General features: G+C 36.8%; 1 protein-coding gene across 4 annotated transcripts in view; it reads right to left on the bottom strand.

The window, feature by feature from the left end:
* Positions 1–216: 216 nt before the first annotated feature.
* The window catches only part of TRPC1 (transient receptor potential cation channel subfamily C member 1), a 114,179-nt gene continuing 90,763 nt past the window's right edge, over positions 217–23,632 (bottom strand). For all 4 annotated transcript variants that reach the window (XM_058295104.2, XM_058295105.2, XM_058295106.2 and 1 more), the window contains 4 exons: positions 5,977–6,152; positions 3,478–3,679; positions 3,009–3,203; positions 217–2,101 (listed from right to left, as the gene is read on the bottom strand). In XM_058295104.2, coding sequence (XP_058151087.1) covers positions 1,874–2,101; positions 3,009–3,203; positions 3,478–3,679; positions 5,977–6,152 — 801 coding nt within the window. In that variant the 3' untranslated portion in view covers positions 217–1,873. The remainder of the gene's footprint in view (positions 2,102–3,008; positions 3,204–3,477; positions 3,680–5,976; positions 6,153–23,632) is intronic.

Here is a 23,632-nt window from a genome sequence, read left to right as displayed (position 1 = left end):
AGAATGGGTCAAGGTTTGGGAGAGTGACTGCTAATTGGTAGGGGTTTCTTTGTGGGATAATGAAAATGTTCTGCAATCAGATAGTGGTGATGGTTACACAACTTTGTGACTATCAAAACAAACAAACATTGACTTGCAGACTTTAAAAGGCTGAATATTTTAGTATGTGAATTATTTCTCAATAAAAATATGATAATACAATGGATAGACTCTGTGTCAATTTGTAATCTAATACCAAGTTTTATTCACGGATATCTTACAATAGTCTGTCATTCAAAATATACCTTATAAGCAACTCATGCATACAGTAGGCACTCTATTAATATTTTAATAATTAAGTATTTTTTTAGAATGACTAAAAATCCTGTTGTAAAATCCCAGTTGGGAAGTGCATAATCCCTTAGTAGACAAAATATATAACTCTACAATAAACAATTTTATAAGAATTTCCCCAAAAGAGGGAACACTTACAATTTGGAAATTAAGAAACAGAAAATAAAAAGCAAGATGAAACATAATATTAACACATCTGGACAATGATCCCTGGATCAGTGGCATTTATTGACCAAGGGCTACCTGCACCCTGTGGCCTTTATACTATCCGAAATTCAGTTAAGAAGACAATTATAAAGAAATTATAATTAGGTGATACCCTCTAAACTGGAAATGCTGCAAGAATATATAAGCAATAGCCTATCCACATTTTAAACTACATCCCTTATGTGAAAACTGAAAAAAATTTAAATACATATTTTATTCTCCACTTTTAAAAAAAAAAATCAATGCTTTTCATCTTAAGTAGCAAAAATGATCCACAGAGAAACATGAAGTCACTCATATAGAAGCTTCGTTAAATTCTATGGAAAATACTTTGGAAGATGGCCTTAAGAACATTAGTCCAAATATAAAATAAATCCTTATACCTAAGGGCCTCCCAACACTTACAAAAATAAAACAGGTTGTGCCAGAAATGATATATTCCAAACCCTTATGTTTAGTTATTTTTGTAACTATGGACATTCACCCCAAATTGAAGAAAATTTTTAACACTATTATATTATGTAAGGAAAAATTAAAAGAACCAAATACCTAACCTTAGAGAAGCAGTTATGAAAGCCTATAAACATAATCAATAAATATAAAATTAAAACACCTACTTAAATATATTTTTCAAAAAATACATAATTATATAAAAATTCAAATATATGGATTATGTTAATACATGGAAATGTATATATAAAATACTAAGTGAAAAGAGCAAAATTAAAAATATAAAGTGACAGCAATCACGTAAAAATAAATATAAAAAAAAACTGAAGTGACTTTAAATTTACAGACATAGATTCAAATATTCATTAGATTTTTTTACTTTGCTGCTTAAAATTATAACAAAATAAGAAAGGAAAAAAGACTATTATTTTAGATGAAATTATACTCCTAAACAATAAACACTCAACTATATGTGAGTTCCTAAAACAGAGATTTCAAAAATCATGACTTCTATATTTCAACTGTATCTCATGATTGCTGATCTCCATTTTACAAAAACCTTCTGGGCAATGTGTACAGTTATACCTGTCCCTCTTAAACATAAAAAGAAAATGTAAAAGCACTGTCCAAATAAGAAAATCAAGCCGCATGCTAATAACATCTATCTACTTAATCTGTATTGCTCCTGCAAAAAATCACTAACAGAGTTTTAAAAAACTAATTCTATATACATATTTTATATAACATATATTTATGCTATAAATATTTTAAAGAATGGCTTTTACATATTTCTTTATTTCAATATATACCTTATACAAGTTATGCAAACACAGTCTTTCAGATTTACTATTGAAAATTATTCTCTACATGGTTTAGAAAATGGTTAATTTCTTGGATAAAACATAGCATATTTAGAAGTCCGAAAGCCAAGTAAATCCCTTATTTCATTTCTAAATTTTGACAGATCTTGGCGCAGTTCATTTAGATTTTCCACAGTTGCCTGATCTGTACTTTGCATCTTTTGTCGCATGGAAGTCAAGTAACGATGCACTAAGCAGCACATCACTTTTTGGTAGTTCTCATCTCTTTTTTGTTTCAAATTTCTCCATTCCTTCAAAACAAACAATAATAAGATACTAACAATTAATGGAGACAATACTTGAATGGGGAGGATTTTTAATAAATATTCAGTTAGAAACCCCTATCTTTTAATGTTGCATTAGGCTGTATTTTTGCCACTATATGTTAAAAAATATTCAATTTAGACTTATTTAAAACAAATATAGCCTATACACTTGTTTTATACACCCTTATCTTGATTTAAAAATCCATTTGTGAAACCTGAGTTTATAGCATGGATCAGCCAACTACGATTCATAAGCCAAATACGGCTTGCATCTTGTTTGCCAGGTAAGAATGGTTCTTACAGATGAACATATGCAATCACTTTGATGATTGGGGGCACTAACTGAATCTCAATTAAGCAAAATGTTATCCCCCACCCCAAGCCCCTGGCAAAAGGAATTCCATCCTTCTCTTTAATAGACCTGTATTATTAACAACAACAAAATTATACTCAGTTATTGTTATATTTTGAATATTGTCAATATATATAAAACATCCATGATTTCCCCCTTGACCTGCAAAGCCGAAAATATTTATTATCTGGCCCTTTACAGAAAAAGTTTGCCAAGAAAAGTCATAGAAAATATGAGCTTAATTGCAGTGGTCATTCTTTATCTATACTCACAGAATAGTTGTCCCCATGTTTTAAAACTGTGAGAAAAGCCGTCATATTTGGAGGAAATCTGAAAACTTTAAAAATCACACCTTTCTCCCTCTATCCCAATAAATATCTACTTTATGTTAGATAATATGCCATGCACTAGGGATACAGCAGTGGGAAAAAAATCAGTCACACTAGCTCCCAAAGAACTTGTGTATTTATGCTTTAGTAAATTCCTGAGATTACGAGTTGTGAAAACTTCACATTGCAATTCCAACTCTTAATTTCTTACCTTTAAACTGTTTTGCCGTTTGACCCTGCCTTTTGATGTATGAGAGCAAATCCACTTACTGAGGCTACTAATCATATAGCAGATAGTCTTCGGTGAAGGAATGATATTGAAAGGTGGGGGTAATGTACACTTGTCATCAAAGTAGCTAAGCCACAACTTTGCACGAGCAAACTTCCATTCTTTGTCTTCATGATTCTGTAACAGGTATAATGAAAAAGAAATATGGATGTGTATATATAAATATGGAGAAAGGGAGAGAGAGAGGAAGAGAAAGAGACCATTTTAAACTGTTCAAATGTTTCCACACCTTGTAGGCAAAAATTAGGTTCATGATTTACAATTACGGTACACTACTAATATTTTAAAAACCTATACTTAATTTAAAAATATGATTTCTCAGTTCTTATAATCTTTCGGTTGCCTTAAATAATGCATACATTATAAAGGTTTTAGAAGAAGGGGTACTTACTGCTATCAACTGAAAGCTTTTATGAAGCATTGCCACCAGCAGCTTTGTAAGTACGATCACAACCACGACATTGTATGTACCAACAATAACAGCTCCAACAAAGGACTGCAATTCTTCTCCATAGCTAAATCTTGTGACAAAGATTGCCACATGTGCTAAGGAGAAAATATACCAGAACAAAGCAAAGCAAGTGCCAATGAACCTGTAAAGATAATTACATTTCTGTTGAAAAGGAAATGAATTAGCACAAATGAATGAATCATTTCTATCAAAATTATTTCAAGAAAACTTTGACCATCCAAGAATAATATTTTATACAATAAATGAGGTTGATCTCCATCCACAGTACAGATACGCCTTAAAGAAAGACATAGACTTAAAGGAAGATAAATTATTCCCAACTGTTCAGCCCCTTGCCACCTTTTCTCTATTCTCAACATAGCAGCAGCTTGTATGATGCTGGTCAAACCTAATTAGATTTTGTCACTTCTCTTCTAAAAAACTTCACATGGCTCCTAATCTCAACAGCTCAAAGTTCTTATAAGGATCGACAATTTCCTGCATAACTCCCTTGCATTAGTCAGCCAAAGGTGTGCTGATGCAAAATACTAGACATTGGTTGGTTTTTATAAAGGGTATTTATTATTACAGATAGCAGGCCATAAAGCGTAAATTACTTCCCTCACTAAAGTCTATATTCACATGTTGGAGCAAAATGCTGACGGCTGTGAGGGTTCAGGCTTCCTGGATCTTTATTCTCTCTGGGTTCAACGTTCCTTTCTTCCTGGGGCTGGCTTCTCTTTCTTCTGTGAGCTTACTTCCTGAGGCTCCAGTTTTAAGTCTTCAGCATCAAACACCAACATCAAAACTCCAATATCAGAAAACCCTTCTTTGCCATGCCTTTTGTCTGCGAGTCCCTACCCCTTGGTGGGTGGGGACTCAATGCCCTAATCATAACTCAGTCACGCCCAGGTACAGATCAGATTACAAACATAATCCAATATCTATTTTTGGAATTCATAACCATATCAAACTGCTACACCCCTGATCCCCATTACCTCTCTGACCTCATCTCCTACAACTCTCCCTCTTTTTCACTTCACTGCAGCCAGACTGGCCTTCAGGCTTTTTCTTGAACATGCCGGCCATATTCCCACCTCAGGGCATCTGCTCTACCTTTTCCTCTCTCTGCAAATGTCCTTCCTCCAGGTATCTTCATGGCTTGCTTATTGCTTTCGGTCTTTCCTTGAATGTAGGGCCTTCCCTAGCCTTCCGTCTAAAACTGCATGCTGTCACACATATATACTTCCTAGCCCAACCTTTATTTGTCTCCTTAGCCCTAAAAACTGTGTAACATACTATATATTTTATTTATTTATCTTACATATTGTCTGTCTCTCCTCACTAGAATGTAAACTCCATGAGCATAGTTTTATTCACTGATACTTCATTCAGCCAGCACTTAGAACACAGTTTGGCATACAGTAGGTGTAAATATTTATTGAATGAATAAATGACTATTTTATAAACAGTTCATGACAGAATCCTTCAAATATCAAGTTTCCTCAATGCACTGACTTTGATTTATAAAAATGTGACATTCAGAAAACCTATTAATCCAAGCAAAGCAAATACTTTCCACAATTCTTTGGATATTTTTTGGTATATAATTAATGGCTTTTAAACACTATACTTTAAGTAGATTTAATTCAGCTGATTTGGTCCTAAACACCTTCATGTGTCTGTTACTTCAAGTGATTGAGTGTCCTTTAGTAATCTCAAGAGAGCAATAACCATCATCTTTTAAAAATATATGTTTTAATGTTTTGGCATTTTCTAAGACATATTCATATTTTTAACATACTTTTTTCTTTCTAAAACATATTTTAATAAATTAAAGGGTAAAATAGTAACGAACCTAATTTCTTATTCTTTAAATATGACGACATGCAAAGTAACTAGAGAATGTAAGTACATAATAGGAATGCAACAAATGTGTAATTATACCCCCCTTCTCCATTATTTTATTTAAAAATGGGAGCAGGAATTTGGCCACCTCACAACTGATTGTACAAATTGTTAATGATATTTTAGATAGAAGAAAAACAATTGTTCATTAACTTAAAGTGACTCTCAATTAGAAGCAGTACTGACCTTCTAAGAAGTTTTTGAAAATGTGAGAGAGTTGTTGGATGTAACAATGACTAAAAGTTGCTATTTACACTTAATACTTAAAGTGCAGAGATGCTGAACATCTTGCAATAATAGGACAAACAAAAATTGTCTTGCTCAAAATTCTAAAAGTGCATTAAATACCCTGATTAAAATAGACTTCAGAACGAAAGACAATGGATCTACTATTTTAGATTCTATATGTAAAGATGACTATTAAATGATTAATGGAAAAATAGACAATATTTATTATAGTTTTATTATAGGTACTAATTCACTCATAACAATATAGAAATACATTTTCTACAAATCTAAAAAGATACTCACGAATGGAATGTATCATTGCTTTGTTGTTCACAGAATATGCCTACACAGTCCTTCTGTTCTTTTGAAGTATAGCCTTTATCATACAGCTGTGTCAGTCCAATTGTGAAAGAAAACAAAACAAGAAGGAACATCCCAAGAAACTTTCCAAAATCTTGTAACATCTGTCCCATTGAAATCTGTGGAATATATATATTCCAATTTTTAGGGACAACAAAACATCAAATATTAAATGACCACATAATAAAAGGAAGACAAACATAAGACTACCCCCCTTTTATTCCACCTGGTTGAACTATTTGATGAAGACATAAAAAATCCAGCTGTCTAACACATGCCATTCTAATCACAATCAATATTGTATATTGGATGGTACATTCCAAAAATCTGGACCTTGAATTGCTGTTAACGGAGATAGAGGCAGAGACAGAGAGATTTAAGAAAAGGCATAATTTACATGGATATAAGGAAAATGTCCTGCTCAAACCTAAAGGAAAATAGCCAAACATATTGTGCTGTTCAAACCTAAAGCGAAATGCTTATATACATGGCTTCAAAGGCTTACAAATATAAAATCATTATGACATAAAGTGCTCCATTTGATTTTTGCAACCAGAAAATATCTAAACCGAATCCTTAAGGACAGCATTTCTTCCCCTAGGACTTTCCTACCTTCTTGTCCAGGTGATGTTTTCTTCCATTGTGGGTCCACTATAAGTAAATCTTATGTGTGCAATCCAAATGAGAGTCTCTTATAAAATACATGAGTATCTATTGTAATTTAGACTTGAATAGTGTATCTGGAAACTTAATTCAAGCCTACTTTCATTTGGTCAATACTTCTTCAAAACCTGGGAAAGTGGTAACTCTTGGTACTTAAATATTTAGGCAAACAAATTTGGGAAAAAAATCTGACACTGCCCGTTGACTAAGCAATTCTATCTAGGAATTTAGTCAATAGATACAAAGTGCACAAAGATGCATGCATACAAAAGGATTTCAATTTTGCAGCATTGTTAGAGGTAGCAAAAGAAAGAGAACATCCTAAATGTTTCTGTTAAAAAGAATGAAGTGTATCTGTATGTACTGGCAAAGATAGATGTCCATAAACTATAAAGTCAAAAAGGCAGGGTACAGAACAGAATGAGTAACACCTCTCATTTCTATTTTTATTTTAAATTAGATCAGATATACATTTTGATATAGATACGATTCAATATGCACAGTAAATTTCTGGAAGATTACACAAAAAATTGTTAATAATGCTTATCTATGGAAGGTAGGATTAGAGGTATGGAAGGCAAGCTAAACCATTATACATCCTTTTGAATTTTCTCCATCATATGCATTTATTACTTTTAAGATTCAAAAACTAATTGAAAAAAATCCTTCATCAAATTTAACCAGTTCAAATTTACAGAGTTAATTAAATCTCGCTTCAAATAAAATTCCTAACTGACCCAAACCTGAAAACATGACATATGGCAAGTACCAATGATACAAAATGATAGCATCAGGCAAATGGCAAGGCATTCTAGCTAACTAAAGCAAGCCAGTTAATTAAGTATAAGAGGTGTGCTAAAATTTTTAGGCACGCCATGTGAGTTAGTAATCCAGACTCTGCAACAGTGGAGAGATCCAATATGTTTGACTTGCACATTTGTCTAAGCCATGTGGTACTTTTCAAAGCCTTATGTTTTTCTCATTTGGTCCCTTTGCAAAATTCTGATAAAGAAGCATGAACCTTTTATAATCAGGCAGCTTAAAATGTGTGAGAAAGAGGAGAAATACATTTTTATCTCAATGACAGGTTTACTGGAGAATAAAATCATTTATTCAGATTGTGAGTGCTTAGAATAAAGTCATACCATATCAACAGGGTACTTAAAAACTTATGACAGCAAGAATACAGTAATTCCTTTTAAAAAAATCATACATTCCTTCTTCTCCACTCTCTGCTTTTGATAACTACAGAAAAGACTATCATTGAAGAAAGTTCAGACACTGTAAACGTATAGTAAACACAACTATCCAAGAGTGGTCATGTACAATGATACGACTTTAATTTAAAAAATTAAGTCCAAAAGTGGAAGCCAAAATTTAACATAACTAAGTTTTAAAGAGTAATTTTAATTCCATTTCAATATCAAGGTGAGAAAATTTAATAAGACACAGAATTTATAATTTGTGTTTTTAAAGCATGACAACAGTTCTTGTGTAAGATGGAACCAAAAATAGCTATACTGGGTATTACTGAGGTAAACATTGACTTGAAGAGAACACTAACCAAACAGCCATGTGAAAGGCAAACATTAAAAAGAGTAGATTTATTTTTAGACTGAGAAGGACTATAAAATTTATGTATTTGTAAAACAATAATCATGTATTATTAAATATTTACTTACTTAAAACTACTTGGCACTTTTACTTGCTAAATAGAAAAATTAAGATTGGAAAAGAGAAAGGAAAAAATAGAAAAAGAAAAAAAGAAAGAAAATTAAAATATAAACACTGAAATTTACACAGGAGCTAATACTGGTAAACATGAAGGTAAAAATATATATATTTCTTGGGATATGAATTTCTAGAAAAGTGTAAATTAAAGGAAACTACTAGGTTAATTTAAAAAAAAAAAGATGGCACCAAATGCTATTGATGCTGTGGCAAAACAAAATACTTAAAAAAAAAAAAAAATACTGGGCCAGGGAAAAGAATGTGGCTCAAGTGATTGGGCTCCCATCTACCATATGGGAGTTCTAGGGTTCAATTCCCGAGGCCTCCTAATGAAGGCAAGCTGGCCCAAGCAGAGAGCTGGTGCAGCAATATGACGCAACAAAGAGACACAGAGGAGAGACAAAAAGAAACACAGCAGACCAAGGAGCTGAGGCGGTGCAAGAGATTGAGCACCTCTCTCCCACTTGGCAAGGTCTGAGGATTGGCTCCCGGTGCCACTTAAAGAGAAGACAAGCAGACACAGAAGAATGCACAGCAAATGGACACAGAGAGCAGACAACGGGCGGGGAGGGGGAGGGATAAATAAATCTCTGAAAAATAAAATAAAATAAATAAAGACACTGGGCCAGGGTTTGAACCCAGAACTTTGTATTTAGGAAGCCAGTGCTCAACCACTGAGCCACATCAGCTCCCCTGAGTTGGTTTTTTCGGTTGTTTTGTGTATTGTTTTTTTTGTTTTTTAGGAGGCACCAGGAAACAAACCTGGGACCTCCTAAGTGAGAGGTGGGCACTCAGCCACTTGAGCCACATCTGCTCCAACAATATACTTTTATACTGCTTGTGTGACTGAAAATTAACATGACCTGTTGTAAATAAATAGAAATACTGAGGCGTTATAAAAATCCTATCTTTTGATCTATTAATACTATTTATGGAGACTTAACCTTAGGAAATAATATTAAGAGGCAGCACTATGTAGACCAGTAAAAGCAACCTAAATGGAGGAAAGGTTGATACCATTAAGGTTCAAATCAAATTTTAATTAAAAAAGCTGCTGACAAACGAAACCAATACTAATAACCTCTAGACATTCCCCTTCCAGTATAAAGCCATAATTATCTGTCTAAAACTTCTATCTAATCAAGTCACTCATGCTCAAAAATCTATGTGATAATATTCAAATTTCTGGCTCAGAGTCCAGCCCAGTTTTCAGCCTCATCTCCCAACTCCAATCCATGGTCCAAGTATAAAAACATCCTGTCTTCTCTAAGGATGCCATGCTTTCCATGCTTCTGCATGTTACTCTCCCTTTGTTCTTTGCCAGGTAAGCTTCTCATCCCTTCCAAGTCTAGATCAAATTCTCTAGGAATCCTTCCAAATTCTCTCTAGGTTCACCCTCAGTCATGCTCTAAAGTGCTTTGTACATTACCATCTCTAAATTAGTATTTTTCACTTTAAAAAATGTTTGTCTCCTCCAGCAGTCTTTAAGGGTAGGAGCCATGTCTTAGCAAGCTCTAGCACTCAGCATATTAATTAAAATGCTGAACAGATAATTACCTTTTATATGTCTTTTATATAGCTTTCCCAAGAACGATCAGTCCAAAAATTATCACATATTTTTATCAACTCTGAAAGGTTGAAAATGCCACTATTATCTCATCTCCATTTTTCCAAGTGACAAAATAGAAGCTCACAGAAATTCAGTGAATTGCTCAGGGTAAAAGAGCTAACAGATGGCAGAGGTAGGAATTGTTGAATACACGAATGAATAACAAAAAAAGCTGTAAATATTAATTAATATTTTATACCAAGTCCTGAATCTAACACTGGTGTGAGATGGGTCTCAATTTTCTGAGCTGTAAAGGGATGTGGAGAATGGTCAAATGCTGAATCAGACTTATCAACATGCTATTTAAAATTTGCCACACTTTACCCCAGCCTACTTCATCAGTATCTCAGAGGACAGGACTGGAGCACGTAGGTTTAATGTGTTCCCTAGGTGATTCTGCAGTCCACCAGTTTGGGAACCCCTGGACTACATGAGTTCCAAGTTTCTTTCTAGCTCTAACATTCTATTTTTCTTAGAAGAAAAATCCCCACCACCCAGGATGCCCCAAAATGTAAAGTACCCAAAATTACTTTTTACTCTGAAATGACAACAATATGCCACTTATGTTATACAGGCCACTGTATTAGTCAGCCAAAGGGGTGCTGATGCAAAATACCAGAAATTGGTTGGTTTTTATAAAGGGTATTTAGTTGGGGTAGGAGCTTACATATACCAGGCCATAAAGCATAAGTTACTTCCCTCACCAAAGTCTATTTTCACGTGTTGGAGCAAGATGACACTGACATCTGTGAGGGTTCCGGCTTCCTGGGTTCCTCTGGGCTCAGCTCCTCTGTTTTCTCCACAAGGTCAGTTGTAGACTATTAGGCAAACTGTTCTGTCTCTTTCTCCAGGGCTCCAGCTTAAGACTTCCACATCAAACTCTAACATCAAAACTCCAACATTAAGAACCCCCAACTCTGTCCTTTGCCAGGCCTTTTATCTGTGAGTCCCCACCCATTGACGTGGCCCAGTCAAAGCCCTAATCATAACTTAATCATGCCCAGGTTCAGACCAGTTTACAAACACAATCCATTATCTATTTTTGGAATTCATAACTATGTCAAACTGCTATAGGCCACTAAATCAAATCAGATAATTATGTAGTAAAACCAAATAATTTATGAGGAATAAATTATGCCCTCCTATCTCAGATGCTTCATTAACATTCCAAGGTTTTTTTGTATTATTTTCTAGGTCTGCGACAGCCCCAATAATTATTAAAGGAAAAGAGGAATAGATCTAAACATTTATTTAAAGCCCACAACTTGCCCGCTAGCCATCATATCTACACCAACCCATGTAATCCTCACAATAACAGACAGAGCAACTGAGGTTTACCATGCTGTCAGAATCCAATGATGTTCGCCCATTTATAGTAATAGTAATTCTAATAATTAGACCAAACAGAAGAACAAGATATTTAGATACATCTTTTCAATTATCAAATTTTTGAGATCTAAGTATACAGGTATAGACCCTCAAGGTCTCCTCCTTTGCTGTCATTTGCTCATCAAAACCACTCTAGAACTAATTCTTGCCTGAAACTTCTGTCTCAAGGATCCTACTGAGACACCCTAATCAACTAATGTGGGGGTCTTAGTTGAACTGCCTGAAACTTCATAATAGGACAGATAATCTGCTGCCTTTCTAGGAAAGAAACATTTCTCCCTCAGGATTAAAAATGTACCTCTTACCTAAATAAAGATGGGAGGTAATAGATAAAAGAGGGAATACTTGAGAAAATTCCCCAATAATTTTATTCCCTTCTCCAAAAGATAAACGGTCTTTTTTCCACTTAGTTTCTCTAGACATGAGTCTAACAGGTGGGGTTAAGAAAAGAAGCTGGGGCGAAAGATTTGTTGCTTTGCAAGGACAGGTTTATGCAGCAATGAAAGAAAGAGGGAGTTGGTATTTTATAGTGGGAAAGGTAGAAAAGAAAGAGAGAGGGGAAACAAGCCCACTTGAATTTTAAGTACCTGGTCTTATTTAGTCTGGCAATAAATGATGAAAAGTAGCATGTTTTTCCTTGGATAAGTTTTGGATTTGAAAGCTCCATGAATAGCAGGAGTAAAACTTCTAAAGGGCTACTTTGAAAGCCTGGTCTCGTTCTCCTTCTCAAACCACTCTATGAACACTTTAATGGCCAAATTCAGATAGACGCTTCTCATGACTTGGTACCAATAACTTCCTTTAGAACAACGAAACAGTGAAGTATTAAGGGCACAGAGCTTTATGAGACATAAGTACATTCATCATGGAATTTTCATCTCTTTAGAGCCACATGCAGTATTCAAAAACTTCCACTTGAACCTGGAATTAAGATTTTTGCATAGAAAATTCTAGCTGTTTTGGAGTTCTCTAGGGAAACAAAACTGACGAGATATCTGTAAATAGCATAAGACTTTATTACATTGTCTCATGCAACTGTGGGGATGCACAAGTCCTAATTCTGCAGGGCAGACTGCAAACCAGGAACTCTGATGAAGATTCCTGATGAACTCCCCAGGGGACACTGACTATCTGAAGAATAGATGGGAATTCTCTACTTGAGTGCTGAAATTGCTTCTCCTTTTAAGGCCTTCAAATGATTGGATGAGACGTCACTCATTTCTGATGGCAGTATCAGTTGACTGTAGATATAATCAACCATATATGCCATCAACTCCCTAATGAGAAAGTTCATGAAATGTCCTTGTATTACAATTAACCCAGTGCTTGCTTGACCAAACTAGGCACCATAACCTGGCCAAGTAGACATATTAGCCTAACCATTACAGCCCACCCCTTGTCAACCTGGCAGCATATACATCATCTTAAACCATAATAATCCCTAAATTACAATAATATACATACATACGTATATTTTGTTTTGTTTTTCACCAAACAATACTCAACTGTCCTACATACAACTGGAAATGTACTAAATCCCTCCAGAACAGGGTGCAAGTCCTTGGATAATATTCATTCTTGAACTTGATATCTTTAAGTACTACAACATGAAACTAATACAACTTAGGTCATATGATAAAGGGAAAGGCTAAGGAAGAAAACAAAGGTATTTGTTTTATGTACATATACACATACTCATAACAAATCAAGGAAGAAATATTCATGACCAGTATATTCCTCGTTTCTGTAACTGGTCATGTGGTTGAAGTTCATATTTATCTCTACCTTCTTCCACTACCTATTTTGTGTTCCCTTTACCCCCAGCAAGCACCTCAGCTGTATTTTTTGCCTGGTGGGGTGACCCAACCCTTCTTTCCTGAAGATTGTGGGCCATTATTAGTCCTGTCTGGCTTGGGTTGTTGCAGTTTTCCATTGACTTTAATCACAGGGCATGGCAATACTGACAATCTAGGGGATCTCCTGTATTCCAGGCAAATTCTTCTTTACCTCTATTGTGTAGCTGCAGTCCTATTTCCCCTTGATAGTCAGAATCAGTCACCCCAGCCAGTACAATAATTTCCTTCTTTGCCTGTTGATTCAGAGGCATGAGGAGCCCAAAGAAGCCAGGTGGCAGTCTTAACTTCCAGTTCAATGGAATTGTTAAGTGTTTCCTGGTGGAAGTACTCCTCCTTTTGGAACTAAGACCTGCAGACCAGCAGAGCTTAAGGTTGCAGGGACAGGAAGCAAAAATTTCCCTAGTAGATTACTAGTGGTTTTAGTGAGTGGTGCCACTCCCATTTCTTCCCTGATTCCTGGACCTGTGGAGAAACATCACCATAGAGTGGACACTGTTTTAGAGTATACACAGCCTCCTGAAGAATGCTGCCCAGCTCTGCAAGGTATTGTCACCTAGTTGGCACCATAATTGAGTCTTCAAAAGGCCATTCCACCATTCTATCAATCCAGCTGCTTCAGGATGATGGGGAACATGGTAAGACAGTGAATTTCATGAGCATGTGCCCATTCCCACATATCATTTGCTGTGAAGTTGGTTCCGTGATCAGAAGCAATGCTGTGTGGAATACCATGGTGGTGGATAAAACATTCAATAAGCCCACAAATCATAGTTTTGGAAGAAGCATTGTGTGCAGGGAAGGCAAACCCATATCCAGAGCATGTGTCCATACAAGTTAGAAAAAATCATTGCCCGTTCCATGATGGAAGTGAGCCAATATAATCAATCTGCCACCAGGTTACAAGCTGATCACCTCGGGGAATGGTGCCATTTCAGGGGCTGAGTGTAGGCCTCTGCTCCTGACAGACTGGGCACTCAGCAGTAGCTGCAGCAGGTCGGCCTTGGTGAAGGGAGGCCCACCTCTATCCCTACCACCATGGCCACTTTGTTCATGAGCCCACTGGGGAATAATAGGAGTGGCTAGGGAAAGAGGCCGCAGAATGGAGCATCTTATCCTTTGATTATTAAAATCTTCCTCTGCTGAAGTCACCCTCAGGTGTGCATTCACATGGGATGCATATATTTTCATGTTTTTGCCCATTCAGAAAGGTCTTTCCACATACCTCTTTCCCAGATCTCTTTGTCACCGATTTTCCAATCCTGTTCCTTCCAAGTCCCTAACCATCCAGCCAAACCAATGGCAACAGCCCATGAATCAGTGTACAAATACACCTCTGGCCATTTCTCCTTCCAAACAAAATAAAGAACCAGGTGAACTGCTCAAAGTACTGCACACTGGAAGGATTTCCCCTCACCACTGTCCTTCAGGGATGCCCCAGACAAGGGCTGCAGTGCTGCTGCCATCTACTTCTGGGTGGTACCTGCATATTGTGTAGAACCATCAGTAAACCAGGCCCGAGTTTTCTCTTTCTCTGTCTACTGATCGTAAGGAACTCCCCAAGAGGCCATAGCTGTGGCCTGACAAAGGAAGGTAATATATAGGAGTGGTGACCATGGGCATTTGGGCCACTTCCTCATGTAATATACTTGTGCCTTCAGGACCCGCTTAAGCCCTATCTTGAATATACCACTTCCACTTAAAGGAGTGCTGCTGTGTATGTCTACCTTTAGGGTATGGCAGGTTAGACAACACCCAGCTCTTGATAGGCAACTCAGGTCAAATAGTATAATAACTTGGTGGCCTATGGATAAGTGTTCAGTCTCTACTAAGGCCTAGCACCAGGCCAAAAGCTGTTTCTCAAAAGAAGAGTAGTTATCTGCAGAAAATGGCAGGGCTTTGCTTGAAAATCCTAATGGTCTCTGTTGTGATTCTCCTATAGGGGCCTGCCAAAGGTTCCAGATGGCAACTCTGTTTGCCACTTCCACCACCATTGGATCTGCTGGGTCATATGGCCCAAGTGACAGTGCAGCACGCACAGCAGGATGGACCTGTCACAGAGCCTCCTCTTGGTCCAGTCCCAACTCAAAATGAACACATTTCTGGTCACTTGGTAAATGGGCTGGCATAGCACACCCAAATGAGGCATGTGTTGTGGTTCTTTTTCGGTTGTAAGAGGGGCTAGATTCAACAGCTTATTCTTCACTGTAGAATGGATATCTTGACATGCCCCACACCACCAGACACCCAGAAATTTCACTGAGCTGGAAGGCCCCTGTATTTTTGTTGGATTTATCTCTCATTCTCTCTCATGCAAATGCTTTACTAATAAAACTAGAGTAGTTGCCACTTCTTGCTCACTTGACCCAATCAAGGTTCCTGCAGACAACATTATGACATAGGGCTAGAGAGCTGATATACCCCTGAGGCAGGACAGTGAAGGTATACTGCTGAAAAGAGACGTAACAGAAAAGGAAGCTGAGGTGGCGCAGGAGAATGATCGCCACTCTCCCACTCCAGAAGGTTCCAGGATTGGTTCCTGGAGCCACCTAAATGAGAATACAAGCAGACACAGAAGAACACACAGTGAATGGACACAGACAGCAGACAATGGGGGTGGGGTGGGGGATAGAGAAATAAATAAATCTTTTTTAAAAACCCACAAAACTCCATCAATTACCTGATATACTCTGACTAGGGGACCACAGTGATGTTTTGGGTCTCCTGGAATTAATGTCACTTCTGAGCCAGTATCTAACAATCCACAAAATGTGTGATCATTTCCTTTTTCCCAATGCACAATTACCCTAGTAAATAGAAGTAGGTCTCCTTGGGGAAGGCTGAGAGGAAGATTAACAGAATAAATTTTTGGCAGTGTAACAGGGTCCTTCCCCAAGGGAACCAGGTCTTCCTCTCATTCAAGGGGCTCTGGGTCTGTAAACGGTCTCAAATCTAAGAATTGATTAAGGGACTATGAATCTCTTTTTCGGTAATTGAAGCTAGGCTTTTGTTCACTTGACCGTGTACTGTTCTGCGTATACAGATCAAGTAGGAAATTAGTAGACTGCCCATCTATTTTACTTCTGGTATCCCATGATCTATTAGCTAATGCCATAGGTGTATGCAACTCTATTTTGATAGCTACTATGAGTCTGCTCTTCATTGTGGTAGCTATGCCCACTTTGTCTTTGGCGATTAAGTGATGCCACTTAGCTTCTGCTGACCCAATATCTGATAAGTCCCATGTTTAAGGATCCTAGTTCCATAACGGCAGTTCCCATGGTAATATCTGACCTACAGAAAAGAGCAACCACTGAGCTCTTGAGGGAAGATGGAGCTGTTCTCACAAATTTATTCCTCACAGATCTGATGAAAGGTGGAACCTCTGGACATTCCTGGGGTGGATGGGCAGATCTTAGGTAGTAAATCCAATCTCTCTAAGCTTTTGGTCCCCTCATCTACAGTATATCAGGGCAATTCTGGCATCTCAACCTCTTTTGGTCCATATTTCAGCCAGCCACCCAAACAAACCTTTAGGAGCCCTTTCTAACCCTTCTAGTTACAGCACTAAATCCAGAATCTTTGCTTAGTGCATCCATATCAATAAATTCAGTCTGATTCAACTTTATATTTCTTTCACCATTATCCCATACACTTAATATCTACTTCCACACATATTCCCTTGATTTCTTTCTATATAAATTGGAAAACTCATGCAGTTCTTTTGGCACATAGCATACTTCCTCATGGGTCACACTTTATACTTCACCTTTAGGGGCTTGTTATGACTTTAGTCTAGTTATAGGTCTGGAAGAAAAGAGGGATGATGGGGGTGAATAAGAAGAAGCCTTAGAAGTGTCTTACAAGCCAATAGTCTCAGGGGATTCCATTGCAGTTTCATCTGGTGAGACAGGATTAATCTCTTCAGATGGGAGTTGGCTGGCAGACTCCTTGGGGCAAGGAGGAGGTCAGGTGGCTTTTTCCTCAGGGCCAACACTGCAAATTTATCTAGTAAATTCTCAGCAGAATTTAGGGTTTCAGTATCCCCACTGTCATCATCATCAAGCCATATGTCCCCTTCCAATCCTCAGGATTCCACTCCTTTCCAATTATACCCTCATTTTAACAGCAGACACCCAGCAAGGTTGAGATTTTAGGTTCCACTGTAACTCTGCTACTCGCATAATGAGACTCTAAGTCTGCTTTTAAGAGATGTCTAGTCTACAGCTGCATGACTTTTTTCAGGCACACATAGAAACATTCACATCACTTATGTAGTACTTAAGTTGCAAAGTTCAATTCCTCTCTTTCTTTTGTAACTGTCTCCTGCATAATTAGGAACAGTTAGTCAATATCACCGTACCTTTAAACTTCACAGAACCCTGTTAAGGTGTTAAAAACACTCTCACTCATAGCCTTGCCTCTTATAAGCATGGAAGCGGTCCTATCGAGTGTGATAGTTTGTCTGTTTCTATGGCTAACTCATGCCATCGACTGTCAGTGTCCTCCTGATTACTGGAAACAGAGTCATTAGTGTCCTTGAATCTAATCAGAGTAGAGAGCCCACTGCAAAAATCCCAGAACCAATTCAGAGAAATCCCATTTTTAAGATTCTGGTTCTCAAGAACCACTCCTACTACCAAGCTGTATTAGTTAACATTCTCTAGGGAAACAGAACTGACAGGCGATATTGTAAATAGCATTAGATTTTATAAAACTGTCTCGTGCAACCATGAGGATGCACAAGTTCAAATTTCATAGGGCAGGCTGCAAGCCAGGGACTCCAATAAATGAGTTCCCCAGAAGACAATGTCTGTCTGAAGCAGAGATAGGAATTCTCTACTTGAATGCTGAAATCATTTCTCCTTTTAAGGCCTTCAACTGATTGGATGAGACATCCATCAGTCTTGTCACTGATTATAGATGCAATCAGCCATACATGCAATCAACTCACTGATGATTAAAGTTCATGATATGCCCTTGTATTACAATTAACTTAGTGCTTGCTTGACCAAACAACTGGGCAGCATTACCTGGCCAAGTTGACACATTAGCCTAACCATCACACTGACTTTTCTCTATTTCAAAACAATACTAGAGGAGTTGCTAACATCACTCTAACTGCTTCTCCATCTTATGATTCATAAAACAACAGTAATTAACAATTTTTTAGCATTTGGGGTAGGCTATCCACTGGAAGGAGTGTCTTTATTCTAAGGTTTCTTTAATTAGAAGAATGAAAATATGACTCTACAGATACCTATCCAGTATCTATTTTTCCCTCTTCCTTGATTTCTTGGTGGAATGGGAGGAGTGGCAGTATACTCAAGTAGAAGTACTCATCTCCACAGACTTCCTTGCAGCTACAAATGTGACCAAATTTTGGCCAATAAGAAGTAAGCAGAAGTATGTGGCAGGGCTCCTGGGAAAATTACTGTTTTCCTGATAAAAAGGAAAACACAACTGGCTTATGCTTTCTGCCTTTTGAACCTGCCCTATCTCCTTCTTCCTGCTGGAACACAGGCTTAACATAAGGAGGTAGAGCAGGCATCTTGCAACCATGAGAACAAGTCACACTTTAAAGAAGGCAAACAGAAGGAACCTAGGTGCTGGGTGGATTTTCTGAATAGCTTTATCAGGCTTAGACCACCTCCTTCCAGACTTCTTACTGTAAGAAAAAAACGAATCTCTTATTTGTTTTGGTCACTCTTTTGAGTTTCTATTTCATGCAAACAAATGCAATCCTTAATGACAAAGGTTGTAATTTTATGAAGACATTGTGGTTACTTAAAATCTACATCCTCATAATCTACGTTTCTTAATAATTTTATAAACTGTAATTCAAATTTATATAGGGTAGAATTATGAGGCTTTTTACTATAAATTTCAAGATCTCAAGTCCAACTGTAAAAATAAATATAATCATAAGCTTCCTTTATACAATTTTATTTGGATTTAGTGTCAAACCCACAAGTGAAAGCTATAATCATACTTATAAAAAGAGAGTTAAATTGGGAATCCAGTAGCTGAACTAACTAAATGTCAGGAAATAGAATCAGTGTGACTTGAAAACAGGGCAGACATTGTTCTGAAAATACATATGGAATAAAACCCGGGCATCTGTAATAAAATAAATCTGTATTGAATCCTTACCAACAAATTAATTGTTTAAAACAATATTAGGTTCAAGATGGAGGAGTGAGAAACTTAAAGGCCCTGTCCTCCCACAGAAACACTGAGCAACCAAAAGAAATAGCAGAAACATCTTTTCAAAGTTCAAGAAAACAGTTACAAAGTTCAGTAACAGGGTAAGTGCTGAATCAAGAGAAACGCATCTTAAAAATGGTAGGATCTCCCGGCACCCTGGTTATCCCCTCTCCTATCCCCTCATTGGTTTGGAGGAGAGCTGGCTTGTGCTCCCAGTGGAGATCCCTGGTCCTAGTTCCAGAGGGAGAAGAGTGACCCTCATGCACACACTGGGAGCATGTATGCCTGGCCTAATCTCTCTGGATGATGGTCTGAGGGACTAAATCAAAACATTTGACACAAGCTTGCCATCCCAGAACTTGCTCTACATGTAAAAGGTAGTTCACAGAGCTCTCTTTCATAACACTGTGGGACAGCAGTCAGGTTGTGATTGCCTAGACAAGGATTTACTGTCTGGAGGACATATAGTGCAGTGCCTGGGACTGTGAGGAAACTATTTCCTAGCGAAGAGGGATCTTGGATCTATGTGAACAGGAGAATTTCTAGGGCCACACGTGCATACCCAAGACAAGAGGCATGTGCAGAAAGGATCAGAGAGACCTTTTGGCCTGGAACTATTCTCTAAATTCATTCTATAGATAAACTCTGAAGGAGAGCACATTCACAGGTCAATCTGCAAAGATAAGGAAAGCTCTATTATAACATTAGCTGAATACAAGCTAAAGGAACAGATGACTCAGAGTATAAATTCCAGTGATAACACATTAAAATATCAAAATGTCCAAGTTTCAAGACATACAAAGAAACAGGAAGTGATGGCCCACGCAAAGGATCTGATTAAAATATTAGAAACATCAATGAGGAGGATTAGATCTGGATATATCAGACAAGAATTTTTTTAAAAATGGCTCTAAATATGTTTTTGAAGTCAGGAAAATGACAGATGAACATCAAGGGACTATCAATAGATGAAAATTATGAAACCAAATTAGGAACCAAACAGAATTAAAGACCACAATAACAGAAATTTAAATTCCCTAGAGGAGTTCCACAGCAGATTAGAATTAGCACAAGAAAGAATCAGTGAACATAAAGATAAGAATTAAAACTATTCAGCCTGAGGGGCAGAAAGAAGACAAAATGAAGAAAAGCGAGGAACTTATGTTGTGGATAGCATCAAGCCTACCAATATACACATTGTGGGGATCTCAGAAGGGAAAAAGAGAGAAAGGGAGGCAGAGAGAATACGCGAAGAAATAATTATTACAAAAAACTTCTCACATTTAATGGAAGACATGGGTAAAAATATAAATATCTAAGAAGTCCAACAATGCCAAACAGGATAAACTCTAAGAAACCATGCCTACACATATTATAATCAAACTGTCAAATGTAAAAGATAAAGAGAGAATTTTGAAAGTCTTAAGAGAAAAACAATGTGTCATGACAAGGGAGCCTAAATGAGATTAAATTCCAATTTTGCAGGGGAAACCATGGAGGCAAAAAGGCAGTAAGATGAAATATTTAACATGCTGAATGAAAATAATTGCCAGCAAGGATTTCATATCTGTGAAGAGTCTTTCAAAAATGAGGAAGAGGTCAACCACCACACCAAGGAACTGAGAGTGTATAATTGCAAGCAGGAGAATTGCATCCACCAGCCATGTGGGATCTAAGCCCCCTCTTGATTTAGAGGTGGAGTGGACATTGCCTTCCCAGGGTCCGCAGGATGGAGGAATAAAACATGTATTAGAGTGGACTTACTGGTATTCTACTATAGAACTATTGTGACTCTAGCAATGGAAGAAATTATATCATTGATAAGGAGTTGTCCTGAATGATACTGCAGGAACAGAAACAGGACATTATATATCCTACCATAACCCACTGAATGGACTGGGGGAGAGTATAAACTACAATGTAAACTATAATCCACGAGGTGTAGGAGTGCTCCAAAATGCATTCATCAAACACAATGAATTTGCCATACTGATGAAAGAGGTTGTTGATGTGGGAAGAGTGGGGGGGGGGGGGTGGGGGGCGGGGTATATGGGAACCTCTTATATTTTTTAATGTAACATTTTGGATGATCTATGTATCATTTTAAAAAAAGGACAATAAAAAAGTTTCATTTTCAAAAAAAAATGAGGAAGTGATTACTATATTTCAGAAAAACAAAAAGAGGGAATACAACAGCACTAGAAATACCGTATAAGCAATGTAAAAGGGAATTCTTCCACTGAAAGACAGGACAATAGACAGTAGACTGAAACAGCATAAAGAAATAAAGACTTCCAGTAAAGGTAACTACACGAGTAATTATCAACTCTGGTACTATTATATTGTACTTTTTTTGGTCTGTAACTCCAGTTTTTACTTCTTACAGAAGTAAATGCATAAAACATAATAATAAATCCATGGTTTTGGACATACAAAGTATAAAGATATAACTGTAACAAGTACAACAAAAAGGAGGGGGAGTGAAAGGGTATTGGAATATAGTTTGTGGATGCTATGAAGTTAAGTTGGTATCAAATCAAATGTGATTGTTATAGATTTAGGATGTTAAATTTAGGCCCCATGGTAGCCATGAAAAATATATATCTGGGAAACATAACGGGAGGAAATGAGAAGGGACTCAAAATGATTCACTATAAAATACCAAATAAATATTAGAGTACAGAGTAAAGGAAGAATTAAGGGACAGAAAAGGTATAACACCTAGTAAACCAAATAACAAACGGACAAAAGAGAGCCCTGCATTATCAGTAGTTACTTTAAATGTAAATGGATTAAACTTTCCAGTCAAAATGCAGAGATTGGTAGAATGGATACAAAAGCATACCCCAACTATATGCTGTTTACAAAGATTCACATTAAATTCAAAGACATGAGTAGGTTGAAAGTCAAAGGATAGGAAAGAAATATTCCATGCAAATAGTAACCAAAAGAGAGCTGGGTAGCTATACTTGAATCCGATAAAATAGACTTTAAATAAAAAATAATTACAAAGGGCAAAGAAGGACACTATATACTGTTAAAAAGGTCAATTAAGCAAGAACATAACAATTATAAAAATGTATGCACCAGCTAACAGTAGAGCCCAAATATATGAAGCAACTATTGAGAGACTTAAAGGAAGAAAGTTCTATATTAATAGTCAGAGATTTCAATACACTACTTTCAGGAATAGACAGAATATCTAGACAGAAGAGCAACAAGGAAATCAAAGACTTGAATGATGACATAAGCCAACTAGACCTAACAGACACATAACACTTTACTCAACAAGAGAAGAGTACACATTCTTCTCTAGCATATGGTCATTCTCCAGGATACCATATGTTAGGTCATAAAACAAATCTCAACAAATGAAAAATATTGAAGTTACAGAATGTATCTTCTCTGACCATAAAGGAATGAAGCTAGGAATCAATAACAGAAAGAACTGGAAAACTCACAAATATGTGGAAATTAAACAACACACTCTTAACCAGTGGCTCAAAAAAGAAATCACAAAGGAAATTAGGACATTTCTTGAGGTTAATGAAAACAAGATCACAACATATCAAAAGTTATGTGATGCAACAAAGACAAGGCTAAGCGGGAATTTATATCTCCAAATGGATACATTATAAAAGAAGAAAGATCTCAAGACTGAAACCTAACATCACACCTGGAGGAACTAAAAGATAAGCCAACCAAACCCAATGTGAGCAGAAGGAATAAAAAATATTAGAATAGAGATTGATGAAACAGAGAATTAAAAAACAATAGTGATAATTAACAAAACCAAAAGTAGGTTCTTCAAAAAGACTGATAAAATCTACAAACTTTTAAATAGACTGACAAAAAAGAGACAGGACACAAATAACTAAAATCAGAAATGAAAAGGGGGACATTACTAACAATCCCACAAAAATAAAAAGGATTATAAGAAGATACTTATGAACAACTGTTTGCCAAAAAATTAGATAACCTAGGTGGACTGGACAAATTCCTAGAAACACACAAACTACCTATCCTAACTTGAGAAGAATGGAAGATCTTAACAAACCAATAACAAGTAAAAAGATTAAATCAGTAATTAAAAACGTTCCAAGAAAGAAAAACCCAGAACCAGATGTCTTCACAGGGGAATTTTACC

This window comes from Dasypus novemcinctus, chromosome 4 (assembly GCF_030445035.2).
Source record: "Dasypus novemcinctus isolate mDasNov1 chromosome 4, mDasNov1.1.hap2, whole genome shotgun sequence".
Taxonomy (NCBI): domain Eukaryota; kingdom Metazoa; phylum Chordata; class Mammalia; order Cingulata; family Dasypodidae; genus Dasypus; species Dasypus novemcinctus.
The sequence above is the reverse complement of the archived record's forward strand: the minus strand, read 5'-3'. Positions and strand labels throughout refer to the sequence as shown.